The sequence below is a fragment of the Rhinatrema bivittatum genome, chromosome 6, assembly GCF_901001135.1.
Source record: "Rhinatrema bivittatum chromosome 6, aRhiBiv1.1, whole genome shotgun sequence".
Lineage (NCBI taxonomy): Eukaryota > Metazoa > Chordata > Amphibia > Gymnophiona > Rhinatrematidae > Rhinatrema > Rhinatrema bivittatum.
Genome location: NC_042620.1, coordinates 352,446,253 through 352,466,936, shown reverse-complemented (window position 1 = coordinate 352,466,936; position 20,684 = coordinate 352,446,253). Strand labels below are relative to the sequence as shown.

Sequence of the window (20,684 nt, the reverse complement as noted above, 5' to 3'; positions counted from 1 at the left end):
CAGATATCTTATTTGATATAGACAGAAGCACCTCCTCTCAATTCTCTCCTCCACCTTACATAATTATATTCTCTTCTTGCACCTCTTTGATTCTTCCTGCTCCTCAGTTGACCTGGCCAGACCAGAATTACTTTATGGTGGCGATTAACACTGCAATTTGTTAAGAGAGGAGATGTTGCAAAGGAGGAACTGCTCTACTTTTTGTGAGCAGGTCCCGGTTACATTCCTGGGAAGCATGAAGTCATTGCTAGGGCGTTCTCCTGCTTGTGCAGCTGTGGTAATAGCAGTTATTTGAAAAAATCCTTCCTTCTTCTTTACCCCTGCGTTTTATTTCTCTCATGTGTGAAGGTGGTGATTCGACGCCTCCCTCCCAGTCTGACTAGGGAACAGCTTGAAGAACACCTCCAGCCTTTACCTGACCATGATTACTTTGAATTTTTTTCCAATGATTCTAGGTAAGCAGTTGGTCTCTTGGTTTTCATATATTTCCATTCCATATAAGGATTGCATGTTCTGTACCCTGAACTCGCCCTCACTGCAAAGATGTCACCTTTAGAAGATTCAGTGATATCACCCTCTTAAATATAAATAAATCGCTAAGAAGAAGCCAGAGGATCTGGAGTAATGATATCAAGTTAGGAGGTCAGTGTGGAGGAAATTTAGAGGAAATATGTCTATACAGTGAGGGTGGTGGCCATCTGATATAGCCTAGCAGCAGAGGTAGTATCAACAAATTCAAACGTGTAGAGCAGATACAAAGAACGGGCAGTGCTAAGAGGAAAGGAGGGAGATGACCAGAGACAGAGAGGGTCTATGATTACAGGAGCAACTGAGTAAGCCAAGAAGAAGTCCTGATCTGTTGACAGTTACAACTGCTGTAACTTATGGGAAGTTGCCAGAATCTGACTCATTAGTGACCAAGTAATTTGAGCTTGAGAAGAGAGCACTTATGCATGCCCCATCCACCTCCTCTCTCTTGTGCTCTTCAGCTTATAAAGTGATGTACTTATTAAATTGGGCAGTGCAGTCAATTGTATAAAGCACGTCTTCTGGTTTTTACAAAGAAATGAAATAAAAAATTGCAAAACCTCCCCACTCAGGTTAAGTGGAGCAAACCCTTGCTGTTGTGTTGCATTATTCTGTTTGTCTTTGGAAAGAAGGTTCTGGAACATTCAACCGAGCACCCCTGACTGCTCCATAAGAAATTCAATGTTGCCTTTTCAGCTTGTGGGTAGCCCACCATAAATATAACTGTTCTGACATCATACTGATATTGTTTTATTTCTCTCCGCAGTTTGTTCCCTCACATGTTTTCCAGAGCATATATCAACTTTAAGAATCAAGATGATGTTGTCTTGTTTCGGGATCGTTTTGATGGATATGTTTTTATTGATCACAAAGGTGAGCCTTGAGCCCCAGAATGTGACCACTGTGAACCTGGGAGGGTTGTGCAAGCTGCTGGAATGTGATCTGGTTTTGTGTATTTGTCTAACAGGTCAGGAGTATGCTGCCATAGTAGAATTTGCACCTTTCCAGAAAGTTGCCAAAAAGAAGAGTAAGAAAAAGGACGCCAAATGTGGGACCATTGAGGACGGTACGATGTTCTTGGACGGGGCTTACTGTTAGCCTGGCACCTGGAAATAGCTTCTTTACCTGTTCTTTTTTTTATTTTTTTTATTTATTACATTTTCATTTAACTCACAAGCAGAACTTGTTCCAGCAATAAAACAGAGTATACATACATACAAATATTTCCTTAACATAATTAAAGACAGGTCATCTCTCCATATTTTTGTCTTATAACAATAACAGGTAATCTAGGAGATGGAAGGTTATAACCCAGCGCTATTCAGGAAATATAACACTTCTTTCCCTGTTCTGACTCAGAATTTCGTTGTGACAAATGTTTTTCCAGGTGCTTAGCATAAGTAATGCTGTGATTCAGAAATGATAAGAAATATACACATGCAGAGAGCTAAAGAAACTATCAGCACAGCCAGTGTGGTTTTTCCTGCATTAAGAGGACTAAAATATAAATTAAACATATTTTTAATTTAAGAGCTCTAATGTAAATTATATAAAATTGCTTCATATAGGAAGCTGTTAGCGTGGAAACCACATCTGTTTTTAATATGTAGTCCTCTCGCTATTTGTAATGTTACAGCAGGCATGAAATTCCAGCAGGGACATCAGCAGCCCAGTTCTGGCTGCAGCAGGACTATTTGGAATCGGTTGCAGGCACTAAGCTGAAAGATATACAGAAGGGAGGACTGGTTTTTACTTGGACACTGTCTGCCATGATAGGGGATTAGTGCCGATTTGCAGTAGTGTTCTTAAAATCCAGTGCATAGCAGTTACCTTGTGTAATGGTGCATCACCCCCTGCAGAGTGTTCTTAGTGTTTGGGTACTTGCCAGGTTCTTATTGCCTGGATTGGCCACTGTTGGAAACAGGATGCTGGGCTTGATGGACCCTTGGTCTGACCCAGCATGGCATGTTCTTATGTTCTTATGTTCAGAGTTCAGTTGAAGAGAAGCTCTCAGAGGGTAGAGGTTTGGATTAGACTGTGCTGGAATATTGCAGTAATTGCAGCCATTTGCAATACAATATTATTTTAAAATAATGCAAGACTAGGGTAGGGAGCCGAAGAGACCTTTGGGGAGGGGCAGGACGGAAGACCCTGCTCTGCAAACAGGACTGTGAAAGTTCTGGGTCCATTGCTGGGGTTACAGGTTTGAGTCTCGGTAGGGGACAGGAGACTGCACTGAGGACTGGAAAATGGGGCATATAAAGGTGGGTGGTGGAGAGGACAACTAAAAATGACCAGTGTGGTAGAAATCCATAATCTCTGAGTTGGCCAGCAGTTTTCATCATGTGGCCAGTGACCAGCAGGTTTGAGAGGGACTGTTAGAAACCTAGTGGCCAGTGACCCAGCTTGAGAGCCATTCTGGATAATACAGAAGAGGGAGACTCGACTTTGAATTCCACATAGCTGAAAATGTCAACTAGAATGAAGCATTTTGTCATAAGGCTATGGCCCGATTCAAACCAATAAGAGTTCATTTTTATGTTAAGTTGCCCCAGCATTCGCCATTCCACCACTGAGACATCCTGATTTTGGTGACTCACACTGCCTCCTCCTCCTCTTATAGGTCGCTGCCTTGTTCTCACAGCAAACTGTCGTTTCTTGTGCTTACATTCAGATCCTGAATACAGGAAGTTTTTGGAAAACTACAGTGCAGATGATGAGAAATTGGCCTGCACCCCTGAAACCCTACTGGAAGAAATAGAGGCACGAAACAAAGAATTAATAGGTATTTTAAAATGAGCCCATAAAACATGTAGAAGGGGGTAAATACGTGGTTTCTTTCTATTATATGTTTGCATTTCTCACGCTGTCTTTGGGGCTGCCACTCTTTGTATGAAGTAGGTAGGGCCAGCTAACCAGTGTATTTCCCCCATGGATACAAAAACAGGAGGAATCCCTTGGTATGCCTGGTTCTGACTAAATCACTGTAACAAGCATGTGTTCTCGAACGTGCTGCCACGTGGGACAGGACTTACAAAGCAGGTTTTATTCTCATGGTGGCAGCTGTGTATGCAAGCTTGTACATCTGCAGAGAGTAAACAGGTAGAATGGCCCTTGGAGATGGTTTTCCCTGTTTCTACTGTGACCTTAGTTCTTTGGAGGCAGGGTGGAAATCTCTCAGAACAGTGAAATTCCAAAGTTTTGAATACTATTCTGTTTTTCTAGCAACACTCTGTTGTATTTACTTGACATTAAGGATCCAACTGGATGCAAATTTTAGATTTTTGGGGGTGGGCTGAAAAATCACAGTCCAAGTCCCTTCTAATTAAGGGCCTGATTCATCAAGGTGTTTTCCCCTAGACACAGAATGGGAGAAAAGCCTTAGTGAATCAGGCGGTAATCCAGGCGTTTGAGTCACCCTCTAAGATCAGGATTTTCATATTCTGATTTTACCGACTCGCTCAAATCCTGCTCCAGATGTTTACGGATTACAGGTGGGGTTTCAGATCAGCGCATCTCCAGGAGGTTCCCAAACCACAGGTGAAGAGAGAGAACCTCAGTCTGGTCACTCAGCCAGGATAATCAGAGTTACAGAGCAGGATATCGAGATGCCAGTCTGCAGCATCAGAGCCGGAGGAAAACCACGCACTGCACTGGAAGCTTGATGCCACATTTAATTTGTTCTAACCTGTGTAGCCTATGTAGGGTCAGGGCTCTTCGGCTTGGAAAAGAGAGAGCTGAGAAGGGGATATGATAGACATTTAACATCATGAATGGGGTGGAACAGGTTAAAAAAGGATTTCAAATTAATACTAAAACAAGGGGATACACTAACTTTAAAACCAATCCTAGGAAGTATTATTTTTTCACACTATGCGCAATTAAACTGGAATTCGTTGCCAGAGAATGTGGTCAAGGGGACTAGTATAGCAGGATTTAGAGGTTTTGACAAGTTCCTGGAGGAAAAGTCCATAACAGATTATTAGACAGGTAGATTAAAGAAAGCTATTGCTCTCCCTGTAAGTGCGTACGTTTTGGGATCTGCAGGGAACTTGTGACCTGGACTGGTCACTGTTGGAGAAAGGATGCTGGGCTTGATGGACCTTGGTCTGACCCAGCTTAGCAGTTCTTATATAGGTCCTGTTTGGTTTACAGCTGAAGGAAGAGGCTTTTATGGAAACAATTGAGAGCCGCTGACTTAAGAGGCACTTTGAAGCCTGCTCTGATCCCCGATGCTCTATCCATTCCCGTGTACTCCATTTACACTATCTCATTTTAATTTATGCAATCATGAAATAGTATGATCTGGCAAAGCCTCTCTTCTATGAAATGCCTAATTGCAGAGGGCTTGCACACAGAATGATAGGGGCTAACTGCTCCTGTTACTTTTCTGGGTAAAAACCAGTACAGGATCTTTTTTTTAATTTATGCATTTTCAAGTATTACAAGAAATAATAATAGAATACAGATATAACATAATCCAAAACAATGAATTTTTTTTATTTTTTTTTTATTTTTTATTTTGCATTTCAAACATTAGTATAACATACAAAATATAGATGTGTAAAAATAAATTATTACAATCTTTTAACCGAATAAGATCACATCTATATATTCAAAAGGAATAATATACATCACGTAATATCTCATAAAGACAAATGAAATTGAGCAATCAAAGAGGCAAATCTTTGGGCTTACCCACTGATATAACCATTGAATTCTTGAGTACGACTGGATCTCTAATTACTGCACTGATTCTTCCGCTACATTCTCTGGGGTTATTGAATCAAGAAACACACGAAGTTGTGATGTTTCAAAGAATACATATTTCTGTTGTTGATAGACAACCTCGCATTTACAAGGGTATCTCAACTGATCTTTCCTCCTTTTGCCTCTGTCTCCGATCTCAGACCTAGAAATTTTTTCCTCCTAACCTGAGTCATTTTTGAGAGATCCGGATAGATCCAAATCTTCTCACCATGAAAATTAACTAAACGGTTACGCATATATGCCCTAAAACTTGCATCTCTATCTACTGCAAAAGATAGCGACACATATAAATCAGATCTTCTCGTTATTATGGAATCAATATCAGATTCAATTATTGCAGTTAAATTTAATGCATTTTCTGCAGATGTTTTTCTTTCTGTAGAATTTCTTCTTGATGGCACATAATAGATCTTTGAAATAGTTGGTAATGATTGTTGAGGAAATTTCAAAATTTCAACTAAATATTCTTTGAACATAGGGGGCTACCAAATCTTGTTTCGGAAAGTTTAATACCCTAAGATTTAGGTATTTCAATGAGTTTTCTAACATTTCAAACTTTTTCTCATATACAATCTCTGCCTTTACATATTTCTGCTGGTATTTCTCTATCTTATCCATTCTCTTTTCTAAATGTTCCACTTTAGCATCAGTATTTACAATAGAAGATTCAATAGTATTAAAACACAAGTTTGAATCTGTTGTGATTTTAAATTTATCACAGCTTCCTCTAAAGATTTTATGGCCCCCCCATAAAGTGTCCATTGTTATTACTGACGGCTTGGTCAGAGCAGGGTAAATACTTCCTGCTGATTCCGATTCATATTTCCCCAATGTAGCAGGTCCCTCTTCTCCTCCCTCTTGCACCATGGATGAAATCTTTAAAAAATCAGGGGCAATATTCAGAGGTGGAGGAGGGGTATTTGGTGCTCCGGGGCTCAAAGATATTTCGGCCATTAAGGCTGGTGTTTGCTCTCCACCAGGACTTACTGCGGCCAAATCCTCCGGTACCAATCCTGTTGTAGGGGAGAAGAATGCTGAGATCCGAGATTGTGTAGGCTCCAATTCAGGGGTAGATGCCACCATCTCCCTGATTTTAGCCTTCCGCTTGGAATGAGGCATATTCTCAGGAAAAAAATTTATGATCTCAAGCAGATTAACTTCTAAACCTCTTTCCTCAAGTCTCTTATTTTAATGCCTTTATGAGTAAATGGAGGCTTCGGAGAGATATTCGAAATTATATTTAAAGTACTTACTTTTGCGATTTTCAAGAATTAATTCCAGCAATATTTTCACAAAGCCGTACGCGCCGGAAGGAGTCAGGTTTTATTCCCCTCTTCGTGCTGGGCGTGATGGCGTCAGCCACATGCGGAAGTCCTTCTACGGGCAGGGGATTCCTTACCCGGAATAAGGCAAGTTGGTATACTGAGAGGAGTCCTCTACTTCGGCGCTTTCTCTCTCCTCCACCTCCTCAATGAATTTTTTTAAATATAACTAATCTCAATATCTGTTACCTCAGGAAATTTAGGGAGAGTTAATACAAAATAAAGCGGAAAAAAGGAATAGAGGATCCCTAGTATCCCATTATTATCATTAATACAAATCGTCAGTTCAGTGTGCTGCGGCAGTCAAAAAAGCAAACAGAATGTTGGGAATTATTAGAAAGGGAATAGTGAATAAAACGGAAAATATCATAATGCTTCTGTATTGCTCCATGGTGAGACAGCACCTTGAATACTGTGTATAATTCTGGTCGCCGCATCTCAAAAAAGATATAATTGCGATGGAGAAGGTACAGAGAAGGGCTACCAAAATGATAAAGGGAATGGAACAACTCCCCTATGAGGAAAGACTAAAGAGGTTAGGACTTTTCAGCTTGGAGAAGAGACGACTGAGGGGGGATATGATAGAGGTGTTTAAAATCATGAGAGGTCTAGAACGGGTAGATGTGAATCGGTTATTTACTCTTTCGGATAGTAGAAAGACTAGGGGGCACTCCATGAAGTTAGCATGGGGCACATTTAAAACTAATCTGAGAGAGTTATTTTTTACTCAACGCACAATTAAACTCTGGAATTTGTTGCCAGAGGATGCGGTTAGTGCAGTTAGTATAGCTGTGTTTAAAAAAGGATTGGATAAGTTCTTGGAGGAGAAGTCCATTACCTGCTATTAAGTTCACCTAGAGAATAGCCACTGCCATTAGCAATGGTAACATGGAATAGACTTAGTTTTTGGGTACTTGCCAGGTTCTTGTGGCCTGGATTGGCCACTGTTGGAAGCAGGATGCTGGGCTTGATGGACCCTTGGTCTGACCCAGTATGGCATTTTCTTATGTTCTTAGGCAATATCTGGTTACATTCTAATTCTCCTATCCAAGTACTGTAGTCTCTAGGGGATGAGAATACGAGAACATCTGGAGTTGGGACGCTTAAAAAAAAAACCATATTTATGGTTAGAGTACTTAATCTCACATTTACAGGGAAATTTAAGTAAGTATCTAGCCCCTAAAGCTTCCACTTCTGTTTTCAATGCAAGAAATTTCTTTCTCCTCTCTTGCGTCGTTCTAGCCAAATCAGGATAAATCCATACAGGATCATTTTTAAACTAGAGCAGGAGCAGAGAAGATACAGTACCTGTCTTGCAAATTGTGTGCTTAGCTTTTTTTTTTTTTTACCCCACAGTACTCCTCTTTCCTGAATGCTTGCCTGGGCATAAAGATGATGTTAAGATAGCCAGTGACTGATCTAATTTATTTTGCTGTTTTGTAGCTAAAAAGACAACTCCTCTTTTGAACTTCTTGAAGAACAGACAGGTAAGATTTCTAATCCTATGGTGTAATGACTTTCAGATTTGCATTAGTTCTAATGTATTCTTGCATAGCTTATCTGTGTCAAATGGTGTGTATGTTGAGCTCCATTTGTGGCATGGCATATAGTCACCGCTTTGCCACAAGCCTGCATGAAATAATTTTTCTAAGCTCTCTATTTGCATGTCCATGACAATGGGCATTTTATTTATTTTTTTTTTTTGTGTTTAATATTTTAAGAGAATAAGAGAGGAAAAGAGAGAAGAGAGGAGGAGAAGAGAACTGGAAAGAAAACGACAGCGGGAAGAGGAGAGGAGGAAATGGAAGGACGAAGAAAGAAGGAAAAGGAAAGAAGCAGAGAAGCTGAAAAAAGTAGAGAGAGGCCCAGAAACAGAGAGAGACAAGCTGAAGGATGAACCCAAGATTAAGGTCAGCAGCATTTCCATTTCTGGGAGGTCATTCGGTAAAGTGTCTAAATGTGTTCATGCATTTCTGCTACTAGAATAGTTTGGTCTATCAGTGCTGTCAGTGTCTGTGATTTTGTTTTGATTTTTATCATTGTTGATTGATTCTTATGTAACTTTATTATGTGTGTTTTCTTATGCCTGCTCTGAACTTAAGAAGGGTGGGTAATAAATATTTAAAATAAATATAATTAATTTCTGTAGCACTGCATATACTGCATATATGCCCTGTAGAACATGCAATCTAATCAAGACAGATAGTTAAGACACATACCTGTTTGAAGAGAAGCAGGGATGCTAGCCATGTTTGATGCTCAAGCTCCTGATCCTGGGAGTGGCTGGAACTGGGGACGCAGCCTCCACAGTGACCATAGTCCCCAAGAAGAGAGGGATAGTGCCTGACTTGCTCTACAGTGACATCTGCTGGCAAGTTATAGGAATTTATGGAAGTGGGCCCCAATAGATGTCATAGTCCTTGCCTTGCTCTGAGCCAGAGGAACGCTGGGGGGTGGGGGGAGCAGGCGGGGTAGTTAATTAGGCCACGGGTGCTTTCCCCCTATGTATGAAGGTGTACAGTGCCCAATAGGACTGCTTGAAACAGATGCCTACACTGAGCATCAGGCAATTGCTAGGCAAGGAACAAAATTTAATTTCCCTGTATGTACCCGGATCAGTCCAGACAGTAGGTTATGTCCCCCTTCCAGCAGATGGAATCAGAGAAAACTTCAAAGAGTGCTCCCTTATAAGCTAGTGCGCACCCTCTGTTACCCTTCAGTATTCTTCTGACTCCAGCAGGTGAGAGTGGCTGAACTCTAGTTCCCCACTAACACTTTGGAAAGCTAAATTTTAGTGCTCTATTTCTTAGCTTCCTTCCTATCAAGATGGATCAAGGTTAACAGAGGATAGTAAAAAAAAAAAAAAAAAAGACAAGGAAAGCTCAGACGCTTGGTTAGGGTCAAGCAATCCAACTTGCAGGAAGAGCTGTTTTCAGTCCCCATTGCTGTATTTGCTTTGTGTGGGTAAGTGTTTGTACTTTTCTTACTTTGCAGGTTAGATTTGTAAGCTCCGGGGTGCAAGTTGGTGGTCCACGCTCTCCCCCTTTTCCTCCGAGCCGACCCACTGCCCCAAGAAGTCGTTTGCCTCTGGGCAGCCTCCACAGAGACGCGAGATTCCTCTGTGTGGTTTAAATAATAATTCATTGCAGGTCGGGGAGAAGGAGTAGTGCTGCAGAAGAGGTTTTCTCTGCTCCTCGCAGCCACTCACCAGCGATTCGGCGGCGGCTCAGCCCACATTTCCATGCCGCGGTCCTCGAGGTGCTGTGCTTGCGGAGAGCCCGGTTCCCGGCTCTCCTGCAAGGGGATCTGCGCAAGATGCCTCACTGGTGGGGAGGGTTCCTCGCGGCCGGCAGGATGAGCAGGTTCGCACGCAATGGCGCATCGTGATGCACGGAGGCCGGCCCCAATCCTGCCCAGCGCAGGAATGGCGGCCATCTTTGATTCTGAGCCGATTGCTCCGGAGCAGCCAGGGGACGATTTGGACGCCGGTTTTTCAGTGCTGCCGCCGATCCTGGCACCTGTCAAACCCCCCCCCCCCCTCGGTGCCTTCTTCTGATCCACCCCCATTTTCGGCAGATTTTGTGCTGTTAATGCACAATGCCTACCTAGCCAGATTGAGGCAGCAGCAGGACCTCCTCCTCCTAAGGTGTGCAGGATGGCTGATCCCCCGGGCCCTTCAGGAGTCCTGAGGGAGTGGGGGCCTCAGGACCTGGGATTCACAAAGGTCCTTCCAGGGTCTGTGTGGTCCATCATCCTCCGGGGGGCTCGGCTCCTCTGCCTCAAGGCCCCCTTCCGGACCTGGATCTGGATGAACCCTCTCTGATGGCTCAGATGGAAGGGGATGATCCCAGAGTACCGCGTCTCTTCCAGAGGGATGAGTTGGACCCTCTCATCCCATATGTCGTGTAGGAATTGGATATTGAGGATCAACAAGACCCTCCAGGGCCTTCTCCACCAGCTAGGAAGGGGGACCCTGTGCTCGCAGTTCTACGTCCACCGTCGAGGTCTTTTCCTTCTCATCCTACGCTACTGCAATTATTGTCCAGGGAATGGGATTCCCCTGAAGCCTCCCTCACGGTGGGTAGAGCTATGAATAAGCTATACCCCCTCCCTGACGATTTTCTGGAGCTCCTCAATGTACCCAAAGTGGACGCGGCGGTATCTGCAGTGACGAAACGAACTACCATTCCGGTGTCGGGAGGTGCTGCCCTACAAGATATGCAGGATAGAAAGCTCGAAGTGTATCTCAAGAGAGTGTTCGAGATGTCGGCTCTGGGCATCAGAGCGGTGATCTGTAGTTCCCTCACGCAAGGGGAAGGACTCCGATGGGTCCAACAGCTTCTCAGTACACAAGAGCTGTCTCTTGCAGAAGCGCAGAAGGCTGACCGCCTGGAGGCCATGATAGCATATGGGGTAGATGGTCTATATGACCTTCTCAGAGTTCTGGCCAGGTCTATGGTTTCGGTGGTCTTGGCCAGATGCCTCCTTTGGCTCCGCAACTGGTCGGCAGATTCCTCCTCCAAGACACAATTGGGATCCTTACCCTTCAAAGGGAAATTACTCTTTGGAGATGATCTGGACCAGATTATCAAGTCCCTCAGCGAGAATAAGGTTCACAAGCTACCAGAGGATCGTCTGCGGGCTGCTAGGACCTTCATTTCCACTAGAAGCTGTTTCAGGAGCCAAAGACGACGTCGTCAACTAAGACCAGCTACCTCTCGTCCGCCCTCTTCGCGCTCCCAGGCCTGGTCTCATTCCTTTCATGGACGAAGACCGGCCCGGGATAGTCTTCCCCAGGGGGCAGCTCCCAAATCTTCACAATGAGGCTGTGCCGGCCCACTCCTCGGTCCCCAGGATAGGGGGGCAGCTCTCCCTCTTCCACGAGGAGTGGGTCAAGATTGCCTCGGATCAGTGGATTCTGGATATTCTAAACCACGGCTACGCTTTAGAATTTGCTCGTCCTCTAAGAGACAGGTTCCTCTTCTCTCCCTGCGGACCGCTACAGAAACAACTCATAGTACGCCAGACACTCGACAGGCTCCTGGCCCTCGGACCAATTCTCCTGGTTCCCCCGACGGAAGTGGGAGCCGGCTATTATTCAGTCTACTTTGTAGTCCCCAAGAAGGAGGGCTCCTTCCGCCCGATCTTGGATCTCAAGACAGTCAACAAAACCCTCAGGGTCCCACACTTCAGGATGGAGACCTTGCGCTCAGTGATAGCAGCGGTACACAGCGGAGAGTTTCTGGCCTCCTTGGATCTGACAGAGGCTTATCTGCACATTCCCATCCTCAAGGAGCATCAGCGCTTCCTTCGCTTCAAGATCCTGGGACATCATTTTCAATTTAAAGCCCTGCCCTTTGGGCTGGTGACGGCTCCTTGTACCTTCACCAAAGTAATGGTAGTAGTGGCGGCAGCCCTCAGAAGGGAGGGAATCCTTGTCCACCCCTATTTGGACGACTGGCAAAGTCCCTGGTCCAGTGTCAGCGAGCGATAGACAGGGTGTTGCATCTCCTTTAGTCCCTCGGATGGGTGGTCAATTTCTCCAAGATCAGCTTTACTCCATCTCAGTCCCTGGACTTCCCAGGAGCACGCTTCGATACCGCTGTGGGCAAGGTACTGCTGTGCCCAGGCTCTCATCTCCCAGGTACAGCGATTCATCTCTCTCTCTCCCTCGTCCCACAGCTTAGGATTATCTTCAGGTTCTGGGCACTATGGTTTCCACTATCGATCTGGTACCTTGGGCCTTTGCGCATATGCGTCCTCTACAGAGAGCCTTACTCTCCCGCTGGAAACTGGTTTCTCGGGAGTTTTAGGCCATCCTCCCATTGCCAGAGAGGACCAAGGACAGTCTGGCCTGATGGCTCAACCTGGATCATTTTTTAAAGGGAGTATCCTTGGAAGTCCCTCAGTGGGTGATTGTCATCACGGACGCCAGTCTCTCCGGCTGGGGAACGGTTTATCAGACGACATCGGCACAGAGAACGTGGACGGAGTTACAAGCATCCTGGCCGATCAATCACTTGGAGACCAGAATGGTACGCCTGGCGTTGAAGCATTTCCTTCCCCTAGTCCAGTGTCGGGCGGTTCGGATACTATCCGACATCGCAACTACAGTAGCGTACGTCAATCATCAAGGGGAAACAAAGAGTCATCACGTTTCTCGGGAGATAGACAAGTTGCTGGCCTGGGTGGAGGCCCACCTTTCCCGCCTAGCGGCATCTCACATCACTGGAGCAGACAACGTTAAAGCCTACTTCTTGAGTCGTCCATGCATAGATCCCGGGGAGTAGGAACTTTCTGAGGAAGCAGTGGCACTTCTATTCAGTTGGTGGGGGTCTCCTCACTTGGACCTGATGGCCACTCTACGGAATGCCAAAGCTCCGCGATTCTTCAGTCGCAGAAGAGAGCATGGCGCAGAGGGAGTGGATGCCTTAGTCCTTCCCTGGCCGCAGCACATTCTCCTCTGTGTTTCTGCCATGGCCCCTGGTGGGAAAGGTAATCCGAAGAATAGAGAATCACCACGATTCAGTAATGCTGGTGGCGCCAGAATGGCCACGTCGGCCATGGTTCATGGACTTGGTTAACCTCACAGTGGACGGCCCTCTTTGCCTGGGCCATCTACCATGCTTACTGCGCCAGGGTCCGGTATTTTTTGACCAAGCAGATCGCTTCCACTAAGGGACGTTTTGAGAGACGCTGGCTGAGAAGGTGAGGATACCCGGAGGCCGTGATTTCGACCCTCCTTAAGGCTAGGAAGACCTCTACATCCCTATCCTATGTTCGAGTTTGGAAGGTCTTTGAGACCTGGTGTGGCTCCATACCTGTCTCGCCGTGGAGCGCCTCAGTGGCTCAGATACTGTCGTTCCTGCAGCAGGGCCTGGAGAAGGGTGCAGGTGGCTGCCCTCTGTTCCCTGATCCAGTACTGGGAGGGACTCCCCCCCCCCCCCCCCCCCCCCCCCCCCCTTCCCTCTCACCCGGGCATCATCCGATTTCTCAAGGGAGTGACAGGGTGACGCTCTGTGTCCCTCATGGAGCCTCAACTTAGTTCTTCATATTCTAGGCGGGCCACCTTTCGAATCACTACAATCCTCTTCCCTCAAGGATCTTACGCTCAAGACAGTCGTCTTGGTAGCTATTTGTTTTGCTCGCAGGATTTCGGAGCTTCAGGCGCTATCGTGCAGAGAACCCTATCTCCTTTTCATGGATTCAGGAGTTTCCTTGCGCACGGTGCCCTCTTTCCTACCCAAGGTTGTTTCCGCGTTTCATATGAATCAGACGGTGGAACTCCCGTCTTTCTCAGCTGACGATTCCCAGGAGCTACGAAAGCTTGATGTTAAGTACATCCTCATTCACTATCTGGAGGCTACTAATGACTTTCGCTTGTCGGATCATCTTTTTATCCTTTGGAGTGGTCCAAAGAAAGGGACCAAGGCTTCGAAACCCACCATTGCTCGCTGGCTGAAAGAAGCTATCTCCTCAGCATATATTAGTGCCGGTCGACAGCCTCCGGTGGGCATCAAGGCCTATTCCCTCTGAGCTCAAGCGGCTTCCTGGGCGGAGAGTCAATCTGTCTCGCCTTAAGAGATATGCCGAGCAGCCACTAAAGTCTTTACATACCTTTGCTCGACACTATCGTTTGAATCTACAGCCACCGGTCGTCTGCTCCTTTGGCAATCGGGTCATTTGAGCATGGCTATCCAGGGCCCACCCTACATAGGGAAGCTTTGGTACATCCCACTGTCTGGACTGATCCAGGTACGTACAAGGAAAAGAAAATTATTCCTTACCTGCTAATTTTCGTTCCTATAGTACCATGGATCAGTCCAGACACCCACCCTAAAGATTTATGGGATTGGGATTGCCTCTCTGCTCAAATTGTTTTCCGTATACCACATGTTCAGTGGCTGTTTCATGGTTCCTTTTGCAAGTTTAGTTGACTCTCAAAGTTTGGTACACAATGTACATTTGTTCAAGTTGAAAGAGTTTATACCATGATCCATCCATCTTGTCTCTTCAGGCTTTGATAATTCTTAATACTGAAGGGTAACAGAGGGTGCACTAGCTTATAAGGGAGCATCCTTTGAAGTTTTCTTTGACTCCATCTGCTGGAAGGGGTACATATCCCACTGTCTGAACTGATCCGTGGTACTACAGGAACGAAAATTTGCAGGTAAGGAATAATTTTCTTTTATAATCTAGTTCCCTGTATGTACCTGGATCAGTCCAGACAGTGGGTTGAGCCTCCTGTCCAGCAGATGGAGACAGAGAAAAACTGAAAGGGTAACCTATATCAGGACAGTGCTCACCCTGCATCCCTTCAGTATTTCTCTGTCTCCAGCAGATGAAGGCAGTTGAACCTGCGGATCCCCCTCTGTAGATGTTTTTTTTTCTCTCTCTGTGGGAATTTCTTCCTACCTTTTGGGTTCTTTTTTCTTTAGGATCAAGCAAGTATTGGTTACATAATTTACAATTTAAAAAAAAAAAAAAAAAAAAGGAAACCAGGTTTTGTCCTTAAGTGAGACAGTTCTGTCTCACAGCTCTTACAGGGTCCTAAGGGGGATTTTCCCCTTGATTGTTCAGCCTAGGAGCCCTTATTCCCAATGCCTTCTGCCTAGCTGGGGTACTACTGGTGGTCCAGTCACCCCCCCCCCTTGTGCTTGGGTGACCCCGGAGAAGACTCATGCCTTGGGTCCCACTGCAGAGCTGACTCCATACCTCTGCTCTGTTGAAATTAAGAAGAAAATATTTTTAAAAAGCACTTTTGCAGGCACCCGCGATTGATTTGAAGTGCAGTGGGAAGAGGAGCATAGCAGGGCTGATTCGCCTGCTCCCACTCGCACACTCAGCCCGGCTCAGCTGATTTCATTTTTTTTCTCCGCGGCAGCTTGTTTGTTCATGCTGTGCTCAGCTGCCTGCCTAGCCTGTGGGGAGCCTGCTTCACGGCTCTCCCACGATGGACTGTGTTCCCTTTGTTTGCCTGGCGGGGAGGGTTCCTCAGCCATGGTAGCGAAGTCAGTGGTCCGTGGTCGGACCACCAAACGTGCTCCCAGGCTGGCCCCCTCACAAAAAACTGCGGGAACGGCAGCCATTTTATCTTCAGGGCTTGCAGCAGATTCAGGGCCGGAGGGGGGAAGGGAGCCTGATTTTTGCAATTCACCGCCGGATCTCAGCCCCTTGGACTCTCCGGGGCCAGTCCCTAACCCCTCACCATTTTTCCCGGAGTTTGTTCTCTTGCTGCACAAATCTTTTCTAGCCAGTCTGGAAGAGCAGGACGATCCTCCCTCGGGTGTCCGCTGGGCAGGCTCCTCAAGCCCCGGATTCACAGGAGTCCGTCAGGGTCAGGATTATACCAGGCATACCAGATCCCCCTAACCTGCCTCAGCCCTCTCCGCTGCCAGACCCAGATCAGGATGCCGACTTGCTGCTCCCAAATCCTCCCGTCGAGGGGGACGACCCGCGGGTTTTGCGATTATTCCACCTGGAAGAACTTGACCCGCTCATTCCTTTTGTTCTGCATGAGCTGGGTATGGAGGTCCCTCCTGAGGAGTCCACGAGTGCCTCCACTTCTCAGACAGTGGACCCGGTCCTGGTGGGGCTTAGGGCTCCTCCACGTACTTTTGCATTCCATCCCATGCTAATGCAGCTACTGCTTCGGGAGTGGGAGTCCTCTGAATCCAGTCTCCAGGTGGGTAGGGCGATGGACAAGCTCTATCCTCTACCAGACAAATGCCTCGAGATGCTCAAGATCCCTAAAGTTGACGCATCGGTGTCCACTGTCACTAAACGGACCACCATCCTGGTTGTGGGGGCAACTGCATTAAAAGATCTTCAGGACCGTAAGTTGGAACTCTATCTTAAGAGGATTTTTGAAGTCCTGGCTTTAGGGGTCCGGGCGACAGTCTGTAGCGGTCTCATGCAGCAGGCAAGTCTCAGGTGGGTTCAACAATTACTCAGCACCCAGGACCTCCCGTCTGCAGAGGCGGAACAGGTGGAGTGGCTCGAAGCTGCGGTGGCTTATGGCGCTGATGCTCTTTATGATCTCCTCAGGGTGCAGGCCAGAACCATGGTAGCTGGGTATTCTACCTTTCAAGGGTAAGTTGCTTTTTGGAAAGGACCTGGACCAGCTTATTAAATCTTTGGGCGACAACAAGATTCATAAACTGCCTGAGGACCGCCCTAAACAGTCCAAGTCATTCTTTCCTTCCCTCTCGTTTCAGGAGTCAGCGCAGATACAACAAACCATGTGGGATTTTTCAAAGAAATACTTCCACAAGATCTCAATCGTGTTCTCATTCCTTTCGTGGGCGACACCCCTTCCGAGATGGTAACCACCAAGGCGCTGCCACAAAGTCATCACAATGAGATGCAGCCGGCCCATTCCTCCATTCCCAATTTAGGTGGATGTTGTCCCTCTTTTACGAGGAATGGGTCAAAATTACCTCGGATCAGTGGGTCCTCGAAGTCATCGAAAAAGGCTACACGTTAGAATTTGCTCGGGATCTCCCAAACCGCTACTTAATATCTCCCTGTGGCAGTCGAAAGCGCCCGGCGGTATGCCAGACTCTAGACAGGCTACAAGAGCTCGGGGCCATGGTCCCTGTCCCCCTGGTGGAGCAGGGGTCCAGCCAGTATTCAATCTACTTTGTCGTCCCCAAAAAGGATGGCTTCTTCGGCCGATCCTGGATCTCAAGTGGGTCGTCAAGGCCCTGAAGGTCCCCCATTTCTGGATGGAGACCCTGAGGGCGGTAATTGCGGCGGTTCACTCAGGCGACTTTCTTGCCTCTCTCGACTTAACGGAGGCCTACTTACCCAGCTCGATCTGCCAAGAACACCAGAAGTATCTTCGTTTCAACATCCTGAGTCGGCACTTCCAGTTTCAGGCGCTCCCGTTCGGTCTTGCCACCGCCCCTCGCACTTTCACCAAGGTCATGGTGGTTGTAGCAGCCTTCCTCCACCGAGAGGGAGTCCTAGTCCATCCTTACCTGGACAACTGGCTCATTTGGGCAAAGTCGGAGAAACTCTGTGCGATAGCTGTCAACAAGGTCTTGTCCCTCTCACCTCCCTTGGGGGGATAGTCAATTTCTCCAAGAGCAACCTCAAGCCCTCTCAGGTCCCTGGAAATCCTAGGAGCACACTTCAGCACCCACGTGGGCAAAGTTTTGTTGCCAGAGGCCTGGGCGCTCAAGCTTATGGATCAAGTGCAACATCTGTTATCCCTCTCTGTGCCCACGGCCTGAGACTACTTTCAAGTCCTGGGCTCTATGGCTTCCACTATAGACTTGGTTCCTTGGGCTTTTGCGCATATGCATCCTTTACAAAAAGCCTTGCTCTCCTGCTGGAAGCCGGTTTCGGAGGAGTTCCGGACACTTCTACCGCTCTCCGACTCTACCATCGCCAGCTTGCAGTGGTGGCTCTCTCTCGCTCAGCTGTGGAAGAGGATGCGCCTGGAAATACCCCAGTGGGTCATTGTTACCCAGACGCCAGTCTCTCCGGCTGGGGAGCGGTGTGTCAGACTCGGTCTACCCAGAGACAATGGTCTCTAGTCCAATCTTGATGGCACATCAATCATCTGGAGACCTGAGCAGTCCGTCTGGCACTCAAGATCTTCCTGTCCTTGATTCATCGCAGAGCTGTGCGAGTCCTCTCAGACAATGCCACGACAGTCTCTTACCTCAATCGCCAGGGAGGCAACAGGAGTCACCTGATGGCCCTGGAAGCCAGCAAGCTGCTCTCCTGGGTGGAGCACCATCTGGATGACTTGTGGCCTCCCACATTGCGGGGAAAGAGAATATTCAGGCCGACTTTCTCAGTCGACAGCACCTAGACCCAGGAGAGTGGGAGTTGTCCGAAGAGGTGATGGAGCTGATCTTGCGCAGATGGGGAACTCCCCACTTAGACCTAATGGCCACTTTGAGGAATGCGAAAGCTCCCAGATTCTTTAGTCGCAGGCGGGAGCACTGCTTGGAGGGGGTGGATTCCCTGGTTCTCTCCTGGCCTCGCAACGTCCTCGTTTACGTGTTTCCACCCTGGCCTCTGGTCGGCAAGGTACTCTGAAGAATAGAACTCCACAGAGAGCTGGTCATTCTTGTAGCGCCAGAATGGCCTCGGAGGCCTTGGTTCGCGGACCTGATGAACCTTGCAACAGACGGTCCTCTTCGACTCTGTCATCTCTCTTATCTACTGTGTCAAGGCCCCGAATGTTTCGATCAGGTGGATCCCTTTTATCTAGTGGCCTGGCTTTTGAGCAGCGGCGACTGAGGAAGAAGGGTTCAAGGAGGAAGTGATATCCACGCTGCTGCGGGCACGTAAGACTTCTACCTCTCTTGCTTACATTCATGTTTGGAGAGGGTTTGAGAACATGTGTGCCGAGTTGTCATGTAGGGAACCCTTACTTCGCATTTGATTCAGGGGTTTCTCTTAAAACGTTTCCCTCTTTTTTACCTAAGGTGATGTCCTCCTTTCACATAAATCAGTCAGTGGAGCTTCCAGCTTTTTCTCCAGAAGACATTGCCAGCACGCCTGGCAGAAAACTGCAGCGACTTGATGTGTCAAGAGAGTCCTACTGCAATATTTACAAGTTATTAATGAGTTTTGAGTCTCTGATCATCTGTTTGTTCTTTAGAGCGGACCAAGTAAGGGGACAAAGCTTCTAAGGCTACTATCGCTCGATGGCTAAAGGAGGCGATTGCTTCGGCATATATCTGTTGGGGTCAGACGGTCCCGGAGGGTTTAAAAGCCCATTCTTTGCGTTCGCAGGTGACCTCGTGGGCGGAGAGCCAGTTATTTTCTCTGCAAGAGATCTGGAAATCTCTGCATACCTTTGCTCGGCATTATCGTCTCTATGTTCAGGCGCCAGTCTTTGGCTCCTTTGGCAGACAAGTGCTTCAAGCAGGACTATCTCTGTCTCACCCTACTTAGGGAAGCTTTTGTACATCCCACTGTCTGGACTGATCCGGGTAATGTACAGGGAAAGGAAAATTGGTTCTTATCTAATTTTCGTTCCTGTAGTACCACGGAGTCCTGCCCGGGCTACTTCTGCCTTTGATACGTCCACTCGAAGTTTTCTCTTTCACAGATTTTTTCTGCACATTTATGTCATATCAGAACTATAAGGCACCGGAAGAATCTGCCAGATAGATACATATGTAAGAGCGGTTTTCTTAACACTGTTTTGCATTTCAAATTTCAAGTTTGCGGTTGCAGGTTTTTTGCTACTTGCTTGATCTTTCTCTAGTTAAATTTTACATGTTTCTGCTTTGATAAAGTTTATACTGAAGGGACGCAGGGTGAGCACTGTCCTGATATAGATACCCTTTCAGTTTTTCTCTGTCTCCATCTGCTGGACAGGAGGCTCAACCCACTGTCTGGACTGATCCATAGTACTACAGGAACGAAAATTAGCAGGTAAGAACCAATTTTCCTATTTTTTTATTTTTTAAGTGAGGAGCGATTTGGGCTTTTATCAATTGATATTACTGAAACAGGTACCAGTATTACTATGCTGCTTAGGCTGGTCAGCCAGGTGGAGCGTCTTAGAACATGGCAAATGCTCAAAATCTGTGCATCCAGAGGACTAACCCTGTAGTTTTTGAGCTCTTACCAGAAGTACAAAAGCAGTATTCAGTTTTAGAGAACACTGACTAAGGTAGCACAAAATTATTCTGGTGCTAGTAATTCTGTTTAAGAAAAAAAAAAAGCCCCAACTTTCAAGAACAGGAATTGATTAGAAAAATGATAGCAAGGAAGGTATGGAAAACATGAGGCAGGATCTAACAATGCTTGAGGAATGGTCTAAGGCCTGGCAGCTACGATTTAACGCAAAAAAAAATGCAGTTATGCACTTAGGCTGCAAAAACTCAAGGGAGAGGTACAGTACAGGGGTGGAATTGTAAGCATGAAAGAAAAGCGGGATCTGGAGGTGATTGGCCACCTTAAAATCATCTGATATAAACAGGTGGATAACGCAATGACAAAAGCCAGAGAAAGATGCTTGGCTGCACAGAGAGAGGACTGGACAGCAGAAAAAGGGAAGTGATGTTGCCCCTGTATAGGTCCCTGGTGAGA

General features: G+C 46.7%; 1 protein-coding gene across 1 annotated transcript in view; it reads left to right on the top strand.

Annotated features, from left to right (window-relative positions):
- UPF3B (UPF3B regulator of nonsense mediated mRNA decay) overlaps positions 1-20,684 on the top strand; it is a 53,033-nt gene that overhangs the window by 11,148 nt on the left and 21,201 nt on the right. Inside the window, exons 2-7 of the mRNA XM_029607828.1 lie at positions 349-455; positions 1,295-1,401; positions 1,496-1,594; positions 3,203-3,313; positions 8,064-8,107; positions 8,342-8,530. Of these exons, the coding sequence (XP_029463688.1) occupies positions 349-455; positions 1,295-1,401; positions 1,496-1,594; positions 3,203-3,313; positions 8,064-8,107; positions 8,342-8,530 (657 nt within the window). The remainder of the gene's footprint in view (positions 1-348; positions 456-1,294; positions 1,402-1,495; positions 1,595-3,202; positions 3,314-8,063; positions 8,108-8,341; positions 8,531-20,684) is intronic.